Source organism: Diospyros lotus, chromosome 10, assembly GCF_014633365.1.
Source record: "Diospyros lotus cultivar Yz01 chromosome 10, ASM1463336v1, whole genome shotgun sequence".
Lineage (NCBI taxonomy): Eukaryota > Viridiplantae > Streptophyta > Magnoliopsida > Ericales > Ebenaceae > Diospyros > Diospyros lotus.
The window spans coordinates 202,412-222,418 of record NC_068347.1 but is presented as its reverse complement, the minus strand read 5'-3'; the positions used below and the strand labels follow the sequence as shown (position 1 = coordinate 222,418).

At 38.1% G+C, this 20,007-nt stretch overlaps 2 protein-coding genes across 2 annotated transcripts; one reads left to right on the top strand and one right to left on the bottom strand.

Moving 5' to 3' along the window:
* The first annotated feature begins 18 nt into the window (after window positions 1–18).
* LOC127810845 (uncharacterized) lies at window positions 19–733 on the top strand. Its single transcript, XM_052350412.1, has 2 exons — window positions 19–202; window positions 330–733. Exons 1-2 carry the CDS (start codon window positions 107–109, stop codon window positions 444–446), a joined length of 213 nt encoding a protein of 70 aa, XP_052206372.1. The 5' UTR covers window positions 19–106; the 3' UTR covers window positions 447–733.
* Window positions 692–19,968, bottom strand: LOC127810843 (gamma aminobutyrate transaminase 3, chloroplastic). The gene is made up of 19 exons (XM_052350411.1): window positions 19,786–19,968; window positions 12,186–12,328; window positions 11,880–11,964; window positions 11,674–11,746; window positions 6,729–6,826; window positions 6,550–6,642; window positions 5,722–5,795; window positions 5,594–5,632; window positions 5,422–5,510; window positions 5,261–5,337; window positions 5,095–5,169; window positions 4,047–4,094; window positions 3,866–3,949; window positions 3,695–3,782; window positions 3,515–3,593; window positions 3,079–3,169; window positions 2,903–2,981; window positions 2,692–2,807; window positions 692–980 (listed from the first exon to the last, which is right to left on the bottom strand). Exons 1-19 carry the CDS (start codon window positions 19,846–19,848, stop codon window positions 906–908), a joined length of 1,569 nt encoding a protein of 522 aa, XP_052206371.1. The 5' UTR covers window positions 19,849–19,968; the 3' UTR covers window positions 692–905.
* Between the last annotated feature and the right edge of the window lie 39 nt (window positions 19,969–20,007).

Below are 20,007 nucleotides of genomic sequence, written 5' to 3'. Positions count from 1 at the left end.
TGGTCAAAACATTTCCTACAAATTTGAGCCCCTGCAGCGGCAACTCGCCTTATCTGGAAGACAAAACTATAACTTAGAGAGAGAAAGAGTGGGAGCGGCGAAGAAAATGGGCGCTGGAATGGAAGTTGCTCTTCCCGTACTGGGAATAGTAGCAGCTGCCGCTGTTACCTTCTACGCAGTCAGCTTTGCGGAACTTAGGGAGGTAGCAGCTAGATATGGGCCTCTCTCTCTCTCTCTCTCTCGATATTTGTATATATATATATATATATAACCCACACTTATCTTTGCTTTAGAGCCGCCATCTCAAATTACGTCAAAGTTTTGTGCAGAAATCATTCAGAGATTTGGAGGAATCTGAAGAATCTGAGAATGGAGGATTCAAGTCATCCCTCAGCTCAAGAGAGCGGCGTGCCAGAAGAAAGGCTGAAAAAGAATCCAAGACTTGACCAATCAAACGACTGCTGTGCTGTTCCATGAAAAAGAATCAATTACGAATTAGGTTTGCTGCCAGCTATTATGAATTAAGAATTTTTTTTTCTTAAACATCTCTGGAAATCTCAGCAGTTCTATCTTCTTGTCTCGTTACACAACTGCCTTGCCCGCAAAATGATTAGAAGATTGTGAAGAGCCTTTATAGCCTTATCTCCTCTTCTTTTGATGCGCATCTTAAGATACTGTAACATTATCCACGAATCCCCAATATAAATATAAATATAAATTTAAGCCTGAGTAATGTCTGGTAGTTGTCTGAGTGATCTTTCACTCAAACCCATAATATGGCGGGTAAATTACCAGTTTACATTTTAAGGGTCAAAGCACACAATGAAAACGATCAAGGCCTTATTTGGATTTACATGAAATGGAGCCAACAAATTTTCTGGCAATACCATCCCAGCTGGCCAATGCTACTTCTTTTGAGACTTGAGTTCTTGGACCCTTTCTTCAGTGGCTTTCAATGCTTTTCCGTATATGCTTATCAACTGAAAGTAAAAGTAAACAAATAGTTCCCAATTAGTAACTTCTCAGAGAATGCTTGTTAACTTCAAACAGTCTTCAAAAGATCACCTCTTTCGTGTATGGAAATGACGCGATTGAACTCTATCCTAATGAAAAAGTAAAATTCCCAATTACAGAGTCAGAGCTACGTGTTCATTCTATGTGCAATCACAGAGCTTTACTCAGACCATTAAATGTTCTATATTATTCTCTTTTTTCTGGCAAGCAAATGTGCCACGAGTGAATAAAGTAAACAGAAATTTCAATCTCTGAGGAGGGTTGTTTAGGCGTTCCGAGAGAAGCAAGCTATACCATATATGATTTCGTTGGACACAGGCAACAGCCACCAGGTCCTTGTGACTGCCAAGAACCTTGCACTCGTGAGGAAAATTTTCAAACCCATTAGGGGGTGTTTGGCTTACCCTTTTTTTTTTTCCATAACTTTTAAGTTATTTAACTTTTAAGTTGTATAAAACTTAAAAATTGTGTAACGTTTAAACTGATAAAATATTTGAATAAATATACTTTTAAACTATCAGTTAATAATTATGTATTTAATTTAGAAGAGCTAATAAACTATCAAAACTTGACAAAAAAAACCAAAATAGACATGGTGTTGAATGATGCAAATAAAATTAATAAAAATATTAATTTTTAATAAAAAATTAAATATATTAATTTAATATACATTAATATATATGCTAAATATATATATGTATATATGTAATATATATGATATATATATATATACACACACAAAATAGAGGAGGCGACAATGAATGGAAGAGGCAGCGGAGTGACGACGAGAGGTTGGGGTGACGACGATAGGCAAACGGTTGGGGCAACGACGAGAGGTTGGGGCTGGGGGGACGACGACGATGATAGTGGTGGCCAGAGATGGGTTTGGCGGCGACAGTGACAATGAAGGCAGAAGATAAAGATGGGAGTATGGTTGGAATTATGTATTTTGTTTGAGGGTAAAATGGACATTTCATTAATTAATGCAATAAGCTCTCCATAGAGTTTTTGGAAAAGCACGCGGGGGGGGGGGGGAGGAGTAGCTAAAAGCGTTTACGCTATTGAGTGCTTGTCAAACACTTAACAAAATAAACTTGACAACTTATAAGCTAAATGAATAGCTTATAAGCGGTCAAACCAGTAAGCCAAACACCCCCTAAATAAGATGACATACTTGCAACCTTTAACTCTCAAAATCAAGTAAGCTATGATATTGGGCATAATTTACTAAAGTAGTGTTTGTTAAGTAAGATATAGACTCAAAAAAAAAAAAAAAAAGATGTGGAAAACATTTCAAATTTTTATCATTTTTAATGTATTTGTTAAATTTATCTGACAACTCTTAAAAAAAAAAAACCCACGTGACTTCTTATCTAAGTTTTTCAAGATATGTTTCTCTCCTTTCCTTCAAGATAAACATATGTTGGTCCTTATAAATAAGAAAAAATGGCATTTGTGTCCTTCAATGCATTCCAACAAATTTAATGAACGGTTTGATAAAAATCTTAGAATGCTTTCTAACCTTATCTTGACCATTCCATATCTTGGTTCAGAAAGCATTCCAACCTTATCTTGATACAATTTTATCTTACTCATTTTAACAAATACTACCTTAAAAAATGTACCTGGTTATCTTCAAAAAGGAAAGAAAGAAAGAAAGAAATAAAAGAAACTTACCTCATCAACTTCATCTGGTGTGATTATAAATGGAGGAGACATCATTATATTATCACCAGAAACACGCACTAACATCCCATGCTTCTCGCACTGCGCTCCAAAAAATGGGCCTATCCCTGATTTACATGTAACCAAGAGGAGTCAAAAGGGGAAGGATATGACAGTTCAGAAACCATAATCACAAGTCTCCACCTGAACTACTCATACTTACCCCATTCAGAAGGAAATGGATCATTAGGTGACTTATTATCTGTGAACTCAGTCCCGAGAATCAAGCCAATTCCCCGAATCTACAAGATGGGGTGGTGTTAAAAGGTAAACCACTGGTGGCCATATTTACTCTCTCCTAGTCAAGAGAAAAGCAAATGCCTAACGTTAACGAGATACCTCCCCTACAATCGGGCTGTTAGAAAAGGCTTTTAAACCGTCTTGAAATCTTGGGGAAATGCTGTTGACTTGCTCGACAATATTTCTTTCCCTGAAACATTACAACACTTTACTTGCAAGGGAGTAACAATGTTCAATGTTGGTCCAAGGTTAAAAGTTTCTATTTTAAGTCTTCTACGACTGAGGACCTAAATGACAGATCATCAAGCACAATATCCAGATAACTATTGTAGTGAATGAGAGTCATAAAACCCTGTTAGAAGTGCCGCCTAATGTTGGGGGGACAAACTCCAAATAGATAAGTCAAACAGCCCAAAAACATTCCCAAAACATTAACCTTTTGACTCTTGATTCTCTCATGGGTAACAAGTTTCAAATAAATATGCTCAGAGAATGGTATTTATAATTCTCAGTCGCTGACATGCAAGGAACATACTTGTAGATCTTGAGAGTTTCCAGTGCAACAGCACATGCCACCGGATGCCCAGAATAAGTAAATCCATGAGAGAAAGTTCCTAGAGGTAAAGTAAACTTAGAAGATGCAGTCTGTTGAAAAACAAAAAGAAAAGAAGAATATTGAAAAACTCAAGAGAGAAAAAGGTCCATGATGATATACCGAGTTTGTTGCTTTGAGAATATACGACATCTGAAATTTCAGGGCTCACAAGGATGGCTCCAATAGGCATATATGCAGAAGAAAGTGCCTGAGGAACTCAATTTGAGCATAAAAGGTGAAAAACAATTATCCTGCAATAAGCAGGTTGTCTTTTGAATACAATCTAATTACCTTTGCCACAGACACAAGATCTGGTTTGATATTGTATTTATCACAACCAAACATTGTCCCCAGCCTTCCAAATGCACAAATAACCTACAACAGATATGCAAGAGCAAATTCTTGCATTGGATCAAAAGCAAAAGTGCTTATAGGTAAAGTATTGAAAATATAAAAAAAACCTCAACAGTACCTCATCTGCAATAAATAGAACGCCATACTTTTTCAGTACAGCCTGTATCTGCAGCACAATTTTGGGGAAGGGGAAAAATGCTAATCATAGTTAACATAAAGTAAAACAAGAGTGCAAGATTATCCACAGCTCATTTACACAAACTTGAAGAAATTGCATAGCATAATATTAAGGTAAATAACAAAAAGTGGACAGTAAAATTATAAGAAAACTCCACAGCAGCATTTCGATTCTTTTACTTAAAGATATCCCTGTTAAAACAAGCTGATACTATTTCTTTCACATGTGATAGAATGCAGACCCTGAGATCCACTGGGTCAAGAGACCAGTGAAAACCTAGCTGAGAGTTGTAAGGTATGTCGATTACTAAAATATAACATCAAAGATTCCTCAACAATGGTTAGCCATCAAAACAAGGCTCAGATCTTGTTTGGGACTGCTGACTTAACCTAGTTTCTTTGTTAGCATGGAGAGAGCATTTTGTTCCAATGCATCAGTTACTCAACTTGTATAGCCCAATATCAATTGACTCTTGATTCACATACATTAATATCCAAGCAATCAACATTGACATGGTGGTTTGATCTTTAACACTCTGCTAATGCCTAATATGTGCTGGAGATATCTCTCATCCTGACATAAATTAACCTAAATTCGAAAGCTGCCCCAGAAGTTTCTATATCTAATAGTTGTATGTTAATGCCAATTCTGACAGATTCAATTAAGTATTTACCAACAAAACATAATTCAGCATATGCATTATTCTCAGTAATGCAAATATGCATCATTATCTCTCCCAGCTCCTAAGAGAAGAGACTGAAGGGAATATCAATTTATTAACAACTACAGGCACTAATTCTCCAATTTCATGTTTGGAACTTGGATGTGTGTAGTGAAAGGAAAATGAAAAAAGAAAAAAAAAAAAAAAAAACTGCCTAATGTGTGTGTAAAAGTTACATGTATATAAGTAACTTAATTTTCCTGTCATTGATAAACGAATTTTAAACATTATATTTAAAAGGAAAATGAAGATGTACAAATAACTCACCTTCTCAAAATAAGTTGCAGGGGGAGGAATCACACCTCCTGCTCCCATAACTGGCTCTGCAATGAATGCAGCAATCTGAAATGACCACATGATGTCAGCAACAGCAACCATATATATTTCTGAAATGAGTTTTCTTTAAGAAACAGATAATATTAATTTCAAGTACCGTCTCTGGCCCTTCTTTGAGGATGAGATCCTCCAAGTTCTTAGCTAATCTAGTCGAAAAATCCTCCTCTGTCTCACCTGATATGCCATTCTATGCCAATTATTTTCTAAATATGCAAAATGCAACCAGTCACATCAGATGTAAGAAGGGTAAATCACAACCTGGAAGATGATAGCGCCAATAGTGAGGGCAGTCAGTGTGCAACACGAATGGAGCTGGTAGATCAAATTTTTGATGCAGCGGCGTAAGACTGTAGGTAAAAGAATTCTAAATGGAATCAAGGTGTCCTATTGATAAATAATGGTTCTATTATACTATGGGTAAGTATCCTACCCTGAAAGACTAGCTGATATAAGAGTTGACCCATGATACCTGTCCAAATGAAGAAATAAATACACATTACCCAGGAGTTGTGCTAAGATAATATACAAGAAGACACCGCCATTAAGAAACTGAATTACGCTTTTGCTCGAGCAATGAACTTTTTTTTATTTGGCCTCCCAAGTGCATTGTTATAATACCACACCAACTTCACCTGCAAGCAAACAAAAAAGATGAAAATTTCATTGTGATTGTTTGAGCTGAAGTTCTATCTTCAAGAACCAAGATATAATATTGATTTCACAACTAAATTAATTGTTCTTTTGTTTTCATTTCCCATTATTGTTTTTGAAACCTTCATGTCCTAGAGTTAAGGTAATCTCAATTGGTCTCATGGGAGGCCGATCCTTACTGGAAATAGGATATTCATGTTTTGATCTAAATCTCGTTTCTCTCTCTCATTGAAATGGTAGTAAATTTGTCCAGCAGCTGCTGGATATAGCATATGACATCAAATTGCTTTTCGTATGAAGTTTTTCACTTGAAGTATGCTACCTGCGATGCATCTCCTCATAATAAATGAGAATGAAAAAATGATTCCGACAATTATTGAATTTTAGAAGTATGAAAATTATATATGCTAATAATATTCAGAATGTTATTGGTATTATGCTCAGAAACTACATCATCTTTTTCCTCATAAAAGCTTTTGAAATCTAAGTATGTTTATGAAGTTCAAATGGGTGATTCATTAGAATGATCTCCAATAGCTTCTTTTGCTAACCAACGCACAATTTGAGAAGCAAGAAAGAAAACAGGAGCTCATGAAATCCACAACCCTATTTATGCACTTGCAGCCCTCCCTCTTCCAAGGTGGGGCCCACTAGCATGAGAGAGGGGCTTTGAGTCCATAAAGATGAAAAAAGAACAAATGAATAAACAATAGTGCATCAAGATCATAAGCAAACCTGAGTGTCATTGGCTTCAGAACCACTATTTGTGAAAAAGACCTTTGCCATTTTGCTTGCAGTGAAAGTTTCAAGAAGTTCCTTGGCAAGATCCTGTATGATTTTCCAAGAAATTAGAATGGTGGCATGGAGCCCCAAACTCAATAGTTGCCATGTCAACAAGTATGTGCTGATCATACCAAAGAGGGTTTTGTAGTACGATTCCAAAATGAGTGGTAAAATGGCAGGGTATTCAACTGTGCAATAGCAGCAGCGACAAGACGAGGTTCATTCCCGCCTGCAAGTTTCCAATAGTACATAAGTGACAGAAAATTGAGAATATAATTCAAGACTTCCACACAAGATGGTTATATGAACTTCATGGCATACTAGCAGAATTGAATCTTTAGGACTAAAACTTCTGATGTTATGAAATTGTGAATTAGCTAAGAAACTTTTTTGTGTAGAAATATTAACATTAAGGGGGCACTTACAGCCTCATGATGTGTCCCTCTAGAAACAAACTGCTTTAGATGAATTCTACCAGAACTTCTTAATGATATTATACATTTGACACATGAACCAAGCATGACTCATTTGGCTCTCACTCATTATCCTAGTCAAAAAGGTAACACAGACTGGCCTCTCAGACTCCCAAATGCAAATTCACTTTATAATGATGAAACCAGACCTTTCCTTTCCTTTCCTTTTCTTTTCTTTTCTTTTTTGATTATCGATAATGACAAATTCCATTCACTACATAATTTTATCTAAGTGGAAGGTATTCTCTGAAAGCAGAATCCCGCTCATCTTTCAGAATGTCATATCTGAGTTTGCCAAACATAAAGGGGCAGAATTATTATGTTCTAAGTTGCAACTAAGAGATGGAAATTGTGTAACAGAGCTTAAATAGAGCGATCTGGAATGCCAAGGAACCCCACATCCTAGTTAACACCATAAAATCAGGTCCAATGCTTACACCACGGTTGCCTTCTACCCCCCATTGACCTAAGAAGACATCTATTTGGTTGAAAGAACAGTCCTAGTAATCTGATAGGCAGCCCATAACATTCCCTTACCAAAAACCTAAGAAATAAGGGCAGAATAGAGATATTGAAATGGGAGAAGGCAAGTGGTGCATGTGCAGCCAACAAATTCAGTTAAGGGGTAGAATGGGAAGAGTAAAGAGGGGGAGGCATGTAAGGACAATAGATTCCTTTAAATAGAGAAGCAAATAGAGTAGAATGGGGGGAATTTTCTGGAGAGTATAGAGGGAGAGCGTGGACCTCTCAAAAGTCCACTTTCTTTTCATTTCTTTTCAATTTCCAGCTTGTACTTTCTTCGATTATCAATGTCCTAACATTTGGTATCAGAATGTGATCCATGGGGGGGTTTGTATCGGAGAGGGTGGGCGAGCTAGAGCGGAGGTTGGAAACTTACCAGTAGCAAATGGAAGGGAGGATGGATGGTCTGCAAGCGGGAATGGACTTGCTAAAGAACGAGTTCCAGAGGATGCAAGGAATAGAGAAGAGTTTAGCAACGGTGCTAGAGCAATTTAACCTACTGGCGAAGAAGTGGGAAGAGCATGAGAGGGGACGAAAAGGGAAACGAGGCGAGAAGGACATACCGGCGGAGTCATCCTTTGCTTTGGGAGGTTTGCCAGCACAGGGCAATCGTAGCCATGAGGTCAGAATAGAGCACGAAGCTTTCGGGAGGCAAGATGGTAGAAGTTGGCGACTAGAGATGCCGATCTTCGAAGGGGGCAACCCTAATGGGTGGGTTTTCAGAGTCGAGAGATACTTCTTGGTGAATGGGTTAACGGAGGCTAAGAAGATGGATACAGCAGCTCTCTGTTTCGATGGACCTGCACTCGCTTGGTTTCAATGGGAACAAAGGCGACATAGAGTCAGGAGCTGGGAAGAGTTGAAGTTCCATCTACGTAGACGATTCCGGTCTTCGTAGGAGGGATCATTGGAGGAAAGGCTCTTAGCCCTCAGGCAGGATGAATCCGTGCGGGAATACCACCTCCTCTTTGAGACTTTGGCGGCTCCGGTGGATGAAGCTTCAGAGGCTATACTAGAGGGCCTCTTTATTAATGGGTTGAAGCCAGAAATTAGGGCAGAGGTTAGGGTGTTACAGCCATCAAATCTAACGCAAATCATGGAGACAACCAACGAATTGAAGAGAAGATTCACATACTCTAAGCCCAAGTTGGTCCTGGACCACCTGTGAACCCTACAACAGTTCCATGTTCTTCACCTTGAGGACAAGGTGAGTTCCGTGGGGGGAGTATTGATAGGCAGCCCATAACATTTCCCTACCAAAAACCTAAGAAATAAGGGCAGAATAGAGATATTGAAATAGGAGAAGGCAAGTGGTGCATGTGCAGCCAACAAATTTAGTTAAGGGGTAGAATGGGAAGAGTAAAAAGGGGGAGGCATGTGAGGACAATAGATTCCTTTAAATAGAGAAGCAAATAGAGTAGAATGGGGGGAATTTTCTGGAGGGTATAGAGGGAGAGCGTGGATCTCTCGAAAGTCCACTTTCTTTTCATTTCTTTTCAATTTCCAGCTTGTAGTTCCTCCGATTATCAGTGTCCTAAAATAATCTAGGGACCAAAGAAACCACCTGTCTAAAAAATTTAGGTTGTAAGTAGTCACAGGACAGGAAAATAGTTGACAATAACAATGGCATAAAATATGTATCTTAAGAATTTTTTATTCTCAATTGTATTCTTTTAATGAAACCCCACCTGTGGATTCCTATTTAAGGCTGGTGCCCAAGGCTGGAAAAAGAGGAGTGTTGCATGAGGTAGTCAACAGTGAATGTAAAACTTGTCAGATCATATCAAGCATCATGACTTTTAGAAAAACCAGAAAATCATTGGGGCATAACCCTCTTAGCAATGTGTTGTATTCCCTGAATGCAATGAAAAATTAGCTAACTCTGTCACATCAACACCCAGATATAGTGTTAAATCTGCAAGAGTTCTCACATTTTCATGGACAAATGCAAGTAGAGAAGTTAATCCAGGGTCATAGATTAAGGATTGGATCATGGAATATTGGAACTTTGACAGAAAAATCTATAGAAATAGAAGTAGTGGATATGATGACTAGAAGAAAAATTAATATGATGTGCCTCCCAGAGACAAGATGGATTTTGTCCAATTCCAATCCATTTAACAGGATCCAATACTATATATATAGATATATATATATAAATATCTCATTACATGGACCCAGTTCCAGATCTGATTACAAATATAATTTAATTAATGGTCCCAATATGGATTTATTAGTTCCAACATGACTAGGACCAAAACCAGTTTAGAGTTAAATATATAATTTATAATATACTGTATATAATATTACCCAACAAAAAATATATATTATATTTTATATATAATATAGTATATAAATATAAATTACAGTTAATCAATTCCAGGTAAAGGATCAAAACTCAAGTTTTAGACTGATCTAGAGACGAATCTACATATTGAGACCCGTTGAGTAATCAGATAGGATATCAGGTCTCCAAGACATAATTGAAACCAGGTCCGAATTTGATAGTTCCAACTAAAATCCAACCCTTTTACAGGCGGCCTAGTAGCAGAAGATATTAAGATTATAAATATTGTTAGTACATATGGACCACAATTTGAGTTAGGGGAGATAAAAACAAAATTTGGGGAAGATTTAGAGGGGATGGTTATCTTGGATCAATAATCAAATAGGATGAAAGATTAATGAGGATGTTACCCATAGAACTAAAGTAGCATGATTAAAACAAGAAAGTATATTTGCTTTTTATCTGATGGTAACTATTGTTACCCAACTACAACAATGAATTTAGGCATGGGTGGCTTATCCAGATAATGGGTGATTCTTTGGAGCGATGGATGACTCTCTCGGGGTGGAGTGATAACAATGGATGACCTATTGAGAAAGAAAATCGGTTAAAGACATGGGTGAGAATCTCTGCGCAGACCCTCCGATGCCTAAGTTAGCCTTTCAAAAGTACAAAATACTTGAATGCAAAAAGGAAATGTCAATGGGAGAGATGGTGTACCAAATGTGATAGAAGAGGCCAACAAGTGTTAGGTGGTCCACTATTCTCGGCAAGTAATTCAGAGGTAGTTTTGACTAGGTCTTGCACGGGAGTGGGCACGAGCGCGCGTGTAGCACCCCCGAGTGACCCTCACTAGGGAGTGCGACCACATCCGCGTGGCAAGCCGTGATCGTGTGCGTAGGGGCCCCCCGCCTTGTGGCCGCGTGGCTCAACCATGTGTGGGGGGCCCCCACTTGGCAGCCAGCCGGGGGGGGGGGGGGGGGGGGGGGGGGCCTTGCGGCCGCGTGGTGTGTGCGTGGGGGCCCGAGGTGACCGCTCAGGCGACCATGTGGTGCGGCCTCCTTCCTCTAAACCCTTAGCTGATTTTTCGTCGATCCACACTATAAATTTATTTTTCTAGGTGTAACAATAACATTATGTTAAAACTAAAAGGAAAATTTTATAAGACAGACACAAGACTAGTTTTGTTGTGTGGCATAGAATGTTAGGTACTAAACCACTAGCACATGCAAATTATTAGTTTAACAAAAATGAGGATGTGAAAATGAATGTGTGGCTAAACAAGAAGAGATAAAATTAGAAATGGGGTTATCTTAAATTGGTCATAGTGACTCTTGTTGAAGATAAGAAATGACACAAAATTAAGATTGTTTAGTCATATGAGAATAGTGGATGGAATGGAACAAATTTTCAGCAAAAAAGATAGAGGAAGACTAAGAAAAAACTTGGTGAGAGACTCCTAGACATGATATGACTTATAAGGGCCTTGTAGAAGATTAGGCCATAAACAAAAATGATTGACGAGCAAGAATTCATGTAATCAACCCCACATAATGGGATTAAGGCTTCACAAGTTGTATTCCCAACACTAATTACATTGGAGAAACAACTATACTGCTATCTGAATGATATTATTAAGCCACCTTAAATAATTAATTTAGAACAGCAAGAAACAGTTATCATCAAATACATTAGTATGAAGTGTACAAGCTAAGTATAAGAAACACCAACACGGTGTCAAAAAGAATAATAAAAGATTTAGAAAATTCATGGGCAACATATTGGGGATAGTACCTAAAGCTGTGCACCATAGACCAGCAAGTGAATCAAGATACCTTTTCCCATTTATGTCATAGACATAGGAACCCTATAACAATTGATAAAGAACAGTTAACACAGAAAAATAAAATAAAAATGTGCCAACCCCAACAGAACACCCAAGTGGCTATTAGACCAGTCACAATATTAAAGGACCTGGGGCAAAAGTTGCATAAATATACCTCAGATTTTTCTATTACTAGAGGATGCAAATCAGTAGTTTGCCACCCTGCAGTGAATGGCGCCAACATAGAATGCCCCTTAAACCTGAGAATGAAAGAATCTATAATAACTGACACATAATTTGTATATGTACACAAAACAAAAGGGAATTAGTAGCACACGTCAACCTAGTACCACCTTGTGCATGCCTCCAAAAGAATCCATTGAGCATTGACAGCGATTGCATGAATGTGCACACAGATATACACAAATACAAAAATCAAAGGACAGAGAAAGAAGTATGAACACTGAAAAACACTGCATACACTTTATCATTCTTCAAATTAGTAGCTGAAACATCATTCTGCAGAGATGCCCCTGTACTACTCCAACGGGACAGTGCAAGAGCACCAAGCAAATGTTCCTTCATATTTCCAGAAGCATCAACATGCTTCGTGTACAAAATAGCCTGTCAGAATAAATGAAAATTGAGTTAACAAAGATTAAATTTGTGAGTGGAGAAATCCTATAGAATGATATGTAGAACATTAAGGATGTTTTAGTATGTTCCCTTGAAATTTTATTATACTTCATTTGACTATTAAGATCACCACTTCTTCAATTCCAACAACATGAACTGGACCAGTAATGTGTGTTGTTTTGAAGAAAGTATATGGCATATGAAATCTGGCTCACTTTCACATCAGCCAACAAAAATGGACACTATCCAGTCATTTGTCAAGAAAACTGGAACATCACCTAGCAGCTAGCACAATTTATAGAATATAAAAAGGAGAGATACAAACACAAGAGAAGGACACAACCTGGAAACCTCAACATAATAATTTCCAAATAATTAGGACAAAAGTAAAGCTGGACACAACAGATAATAAATTATATGCATTTTATGTGTAATAAGAGTCTTAAAATATATTTATGAAACCTTATACATAAAAAAAATGAAATGGACTTTAAAATTCTAAAATTAAATGCCTAAAAGAGGAATGAGTAATAATTATAATCTACAGTTAGTTAAAATTTCAACCTCTATAATTTACATGTAGTCCGTCTTTAGTCCCTAACATTTATGTCATCTTAACCCTAATCTCATATTTTTGGTCATACCACCTTCTGTCGTCTAGAATCTAATAGGAGAAGCACACCCAAGCAACAGGTGAGGTTGTCAGCGGGGTGCAAGTGATGTTTTCACTATCATTTGACACTGCTTACTCACTCTACTAGTAAGTGAGGACAACTGGGTCATCAGAAAAGCCCTAATTACGCAAATTGTGATTCAGAAGTTTGATTCATAGAGTGATTTGGACACTTGTGAGTGATTTTTGAGGGATTTTGGAGTGATTTATAGAGAATTTAGTCTGATTAGTAACAATTTTAATGATGTATGGAGCTAAGTAAAGAAATGTGTTTTTTGTCTACAGAGCTAAGCAGAGCATGTGGGGTTGCTACTTGCAGTACAAATCAAGGAAACAGAAGAAATTGTTTGTTTTTTCCATCTAAAATTGCAGTCAAACAATAAAAACTTGGAATAATTTAGAGGTGGGAGGAAAAATAATACTGCTTATTTTGATTCTTTGCTGGGGCTTGTGGGAAAAAAGTGATTTTTTTTTTAGTTGGCAATTGGCATGATAAAATAATGTCCATACCTACATTCTTTGCTGGCAAGTTTCCTTAACCTTTTTGGTTCTCTGCTTTATCAACCAGACATGAAATCTGTATAGTTGTTCCTTTTTATATACAGTTGTTTATTGTTGGAGAAAATAAATAAAGGAAAACAGCTGAGAAGATAAGGGATATGCCGAGAAGCTTGAAGAGATAGAGATATGCTCTATCATAAGAGAAATACTAATATGAAAATTAGAGATTATGGTTGTTATCTATACCTAAAAAGTAGGAAATTATCTAGTCCTATATTTTAGGAGATTTCTTAGAAGTTCATGTGTATAAATTAGTTCTTTATGCTCCAATAATATTAACGGAAGAAGTTTTCCAGTTCCGGAACTTCCGATCCATTTATTTCATCATGGTATCAGAGCTTTAGGTTTCGTATCAAGGTGGTCCTCTCGGTTTTCCTTTTCAGTTGGTCTAAATTCTGTAAGTTCTCAATATGGCTGAAGATTCATCAGCTAGTAGAACTTCTACTTCCCAACCAACTGTTACCTGAGTCTCTCAGTTTCCTCAACATCCAACCACTCTTGAAAATCATGCTCTCCAAATCACCCAGCATAAACTAAATGGAACCAACTTCAGGGAGTGGTTCCAATCTGTGTTGCTGGTAATCCGCGGCAAGGGCAAGATCGGATATCTCAATGGAATGATCTCTACACCAAGTGCTGATTCAGAAACGTACGACATATGGGAAGCTGAAAACTCGATTGTTATGGCATGGCTGGTCAACTCCATGGAGCCTAAGATTGGAAGAACTTATTTATTCTACAAAACAGCCCAAGAAATATGGGAAGCCGTGAAGGAGATCTACTCAAACATGGAGAATACTGCACAAAGTTTTCAGCTACGTTCCACTCTCCGAACAACACGACAAGGTAATAATTCGGTGACTGAGTATTACAATACATTAACCGAATTATGGCAAGAAATAGATTTATTTCATGAGACTGAATGGAAGTGTTCTGATGATGGAAAGAAGTATGAAAAGATGATAGAAAAAAGAGAGTTTTTGATTTTTTACATGGTTTAAACTCTGATCTTGATGAGGTGAGGGGGAGATTACTTGGAACAAAACCCTTCCCAACGATAAAAGAAGTGTTCGCAGAAGTAAGGAGAGAGGAAAGCCGGAAGAAGGTGATGCTAAATTCCTCAGGAGTTATTAATTCTGATCAGTCATCAGCATTAGTAACATTGAAACCAAGAACTTTCGGTCCACCTAACAGTGAGCCAGTGAAAGATAAACCTTGGTGCGATCATTGCCATAAGCCATATCATACCAAGGAAACTTGCTGGAAAATTCATAGGAAACCATCAAATTGGAAGCCCAAGCACCTACGGAAGGGATCACAATCAGCCTATGGAGGAGAGTCAGAAGCTGGAAAAACAGCAAACTTTACTATATCTACAGAACAATTGGAGATGCTACAGCAACTCTTATGTCAAACTAAGGAGAAAAAATCAAAGACAAGTGAAGGATCCAATCCGATAGCATCTCTTGCTAAGCAAGGTATAACTGTACACTCACTAATCTCATTTAAACCCCCTATAGATTGCTGGATACTTGACACGGGAGCCTCAGACCACATGACCGGTTTTAGACAATTGCTGTCAATTTATGAATCGTTTGATCGAGAAATACCAGTCTCTATGGCAGATGGTACTATAGCTGTGGCCAAAGGGAAAGGCTTAGCCAAAGTAGCAGGCTTAAACCTAAGATCAGTATTATTTGCGCCCAATCTAAAGTATAACTTGCTGTCTATAAGTAAGTTGACAAAACAGCATCAGTGTGTGGTAACCTTTTCTTCTTCTGGTTGTGAATTTCAGGATCAATTTTCGAGGAAGATAATTGGCAATGCTGAGGAAGCAGGAGGTCTTTATTATGTTACAAAGAATGGTCAGTCTACTAGATCTAGCTCTCAACCACCAACCTCTTTGACTACAGTTTCAGATTCTGCACTTATGCTATGGCATAAGTGTTTAGGGCACCCTAGTTCTCATTATCTCAAGACTTTGTATCCCTCCCTTTTCATCAATAAAAGCAATCATTCCTTTCATTGTGAGCAGTGTATTCTTGCTAAACAAACTAGAATTGCTTATCCTTCTCATGCATAGAAGCCTACAAAACCATTCTACTTGATTCATAGTGACATTTGGGGACCCGTAAGAATATCTAATTTAACAAACACCAGGTGCTTTATCACTTTCATTGATGAACACACAAGGGTTAGTTGGGTATTCTTGATGAAAGATAAATCTGAAGCGTATGCCACATTCAAACAGTTTCATCAAATGGTTAGAAATGTTTTTCAGTCCTCTATCCATGTGTTACGTTTCGATAATGGTAGAGAATATTTTTCCAATGAATTTACCAATTATCTAACTACCCATGGCATTATCCATCAAAGTTCTTGCCCCTATAATCCTCAACAGAATGGTGTGGCAGAACGAAAGAACCGCCATCTCCATGAAACTGCTAGAGCACTGCTATTTACTAATTTTGTTCCTAATACCTATTAGGGAGAAGTTGTTCTCACATCCTCTTACCTCATTAATAGGCTTCCGTCCAAAGTCCTTTCCTTTGGAACACCTTTAAGTATTCTCCTTGATTACTTTCCTCACTACAAACGTACCTTAAACACTCTCCCACCAAAAATTTTTGGGTGTACTGTATTTGTTCACAGCAGCTCAATATCTCAATCCAAGCTTCATCCTAAGGCACTTAAATGTGTGTTTGTTGGGTATTCACCCACTCAACAAGGGTATAAATGCTATAATCCCTCAACTAAACGATTTATAGTGTCATGTGATGTCTCCTTTCTTGAAGACCAACATTTCTTTTCTATGTCTCATTCTGATTCCAGCGCAACTCGAGCAGAACTATGGGACTCTCTTTTCCCTCCTCACCAGTTTCACAGTCTTGCGCCTCCTTCTATCATTAAATCAGTTCCTGAATCGTGTTTTCCAACTCCAAAATCAGTGTCTAATTCAGGGGGAGATCAAGTAGACCGAATTCAAGAGCATCCAGCCTTAAATAAGCCACTCTTTGTATATTCTCGAAGGCCTCGTGACCCTCAGTCAAATCCAACATCTGATCCAGAAGTTGGTTCAAAAATAAAAAGTTCTGACAGTTTACAGGAGACTGAGGCTACTTCTAGTGAGGAGGATCTTCTTCTTGATGTTCCTATAGCTATACGGAAGGGAGTAAGGTCATGTACACAGCATCCAATTGCCAACTATGTGGGATATTCTAAACTCTCTCCACAATTCAAAGCATTTAGCATGAGTATAGAGGAAGTGGTTATTCCAAAAGACATAAATCATGCATTGCAAGATGAGAGATGCAAAGAAGCAGTGATGAATGAGATGCAAGCCTTAGAAACTAATAACACATGGGATATAGTAGAATTATCGGCCGGAAAGAAAGTTGTGGGAAGCAAATGGGTGTTCACAGTTAAATATTACTCAAATGGAAGTATTGATAGGTATAAGGCAAGATTAGTAGCCAAGGGTTTACCTAAACCCAAGGACTCGATTATGAGGAGACATTTGCCCCCGTTGCCAAACTAAACTCTATTCGAGTGTTGATTTCAATAGCTGCTAACCTAGATTGGAAATTGCACCAGCTGGACATCAAGAATGCATTCCTGCATGGAGAGTTGGAAGAGGAGATCTATATGAGGATTCCCCCCGGTTTTGAGAAAGAATACACAAAAGGGAAGGTATGCAAATTGAATAAATCATTATATGGTCTAAAGCAATCACCTAGGGCTTGGTTCAAAAGATTTAGTGATACTATTATTCAGTTGGGATATACACAAGGAAAGGCCGATCATACCATGTTCACAAAGGTGGAAGAAGATGGCAAGAAGACTGTCCTTATTGTATATGTTGACGACATAATCATTACAAGGAACAATGATCCCGAAATTGAACGGTTAAAGAACAGGATGAGAGCTGCGTTTGAGGTAAAAGATTTGGGGGAATTGAAGTATTTTTTGGGCATGGAAGTAGCCAGAAGCAAGGCTGGTATCTGCATATCTCAAAGAAAATATACACTTGACTTATTAAAAGAAACGGGCAAGTTAGGGTGCAAACCAACCAGTACACCATTAGAGCCTAACTGGAAGAATAAGGAAGACAACAAGCAAGATTATCTAGTAGACAAGGGAAGATATCAGCATTTAGTGGGAAAACTGATCTATCTATCCCTTACAAGACCCAACATTACATATGCTGTAAGCATAGTAAGCCAATTCATGCATGCTCCCAAGAAAAGACATCAAGAGACAGCTTATCATATACTGAGGTACCTCAAAGGGACACCAGGAACTGGACTCTTGTTTAGAAAAAGTCAAAACAGAGAAATTTGTGGATGCTGATTGGGCTGGTGCTATAGAGGACAGCAGGTCTACATCTGGGTTTTGCACAAAATTATGGGGAAATTTAGTAACCTGGAGGAGCAAAAAACAATCGGTAGTAGCAAGAAGTAGTGCCGAGGCAGAGTTTCGAGCCATTGCACAAGGAATATGTGAGCTGATTTGGGTAGAAAAGATAATGAAAGATTTGCAGCTACCAATATCCTCACCAAAGATGCTATATTGTGACAGCAAATCAGCTATTAGCATTGTCAACAATCCGGTCCAACATGACCAGATGAAACATGTAAGGATTGACCGACATTTTGTCAAGGAAGAAATAGAAAAAGGAGAAGTAAACCTGACCTATATACCTACCAAGAATCAAGAGGCAGATATCCTTACTAAAGCCATGAATAAGTAAGGGTTTGAATCCATTAGAGGCAAGCTGGGAATGATAAATATCTATTCACCAGCTTGAGGGGGAGTGTTGGAGAAAATAAATAAAGGAAAACAGCTGAGAATATAAGGGATATGCCGAGAAGCTTGAAGAGATAGAGATGTGCTCTATCTTAAGAGAAATACTAATCTGAAAATTAGAGATTATGGTTGTTATCTATACCTAAAAAGTAGGAAATTATCTAGTCCTATATTTTAGGAGATTTCTTAGGAGTTCATGTGTATAAATTAGTTCTTTATGCTCCAATAATATTAACGGAAGAAGTTTTCCAGTTACGGAACTTCCGATCCATTTATTTCATCATTTATCATAAAGCCATTACCAAAGGAAGCTCTGATCTACCAAAATGGCATTTGAAAAACCTTTGACCTGTGAAATGTGCCCAACTGATGGGTGGTTAGGTGTCAATTTTTTGACATTCTTTCACAAAGATATCCTTCCTTGCTACCTATCCTCCATGCACTTGTGTAGGATGCAAAGCAACCACATTCTACCCCTCACCCACTGCAAACCAAAGTGCACTGGTCAGTCATCACCTTTCACCTGTAACCTTGCCCATGGAAAGTGGGATTTCTTCAAGATTTCTTTGTCAACCTCCATGAATCCACCACATCTATTGCCTGTTTCTTTAACACTCCATAATACTAAAGATGGATTGGCACACCCAAACTTCCCTCGAGTATGGATTATGCTTGTTTACAATTACCAATCGTGGACCAATTGCATAAGTGGAGCATATGCTCACTACAGGACCAGTAGGAACCTAAGGCTCTATCAGCCTCTTTATCCAAAGGCAAGACAAACAGCCAGAAGGCTTCATTTAAGTAAATTTTGGCACTAGTCAGTACTACCCATTTGCGATCTACCCAAGATGGTGCCACCATCACATTAGGCACCACCAAACCAAAACCTTCAACTACCCCACATAGGCCATTATGGGAGAGAAAATCTCTAGCTTTGTTTGAAGGGGTTGAGAGCTCCATTGCGGATTAAACACTTCAGCTTTAGTAGCAAAGAGCCAAAAAAAAACTACAGATCTTCAAAAGGCAACGAACGAAAATTGATAGCATGGAATAAAACGGACAAAAAATGAGCTCCAAGAGATCACTCTCCAAAATATGGACCGCCAAGTAAAACTAGGTGAAGTAGAGAACAGATTACAGAAGGGAAAAAAGTTGACCTAGAAATATTTGACAAACTTCAAGGAATGGAAATCGCATAAGCAATTCGGAAGCCCAATTCAGAGTTGGCAAAAAAAGACTACATCACATGTACTTATACAAAGAATTAGATCCAGTGATTAGACGGTTCGTGAGCCACACATAACATTATCGCAAAGGAAATCATCGGAGACAGATACAAAGCACCCCACATATATTTTTACAATGAAGTTGGGTGAGGGACATAAAACGAAAATACTATCACCTTTCTGGCAACGGAGGTTGTTCTGGGTGTGGATCGAATGAGATAATTGGTCACCGTCCTCATTTCTTCTCCTTCTCCTTTCTTCCGTCTTCTTCGCCTGTCTTTCTCAGTTAATGGCTCCCTCGCTCTACTCCGCGAGTGCTTACGAACACTGGTGCGGATAGACTCAATACACTTGACTTAAATGAGTGCGATTCACCCTCAAATTTTTAGACTTAAAGA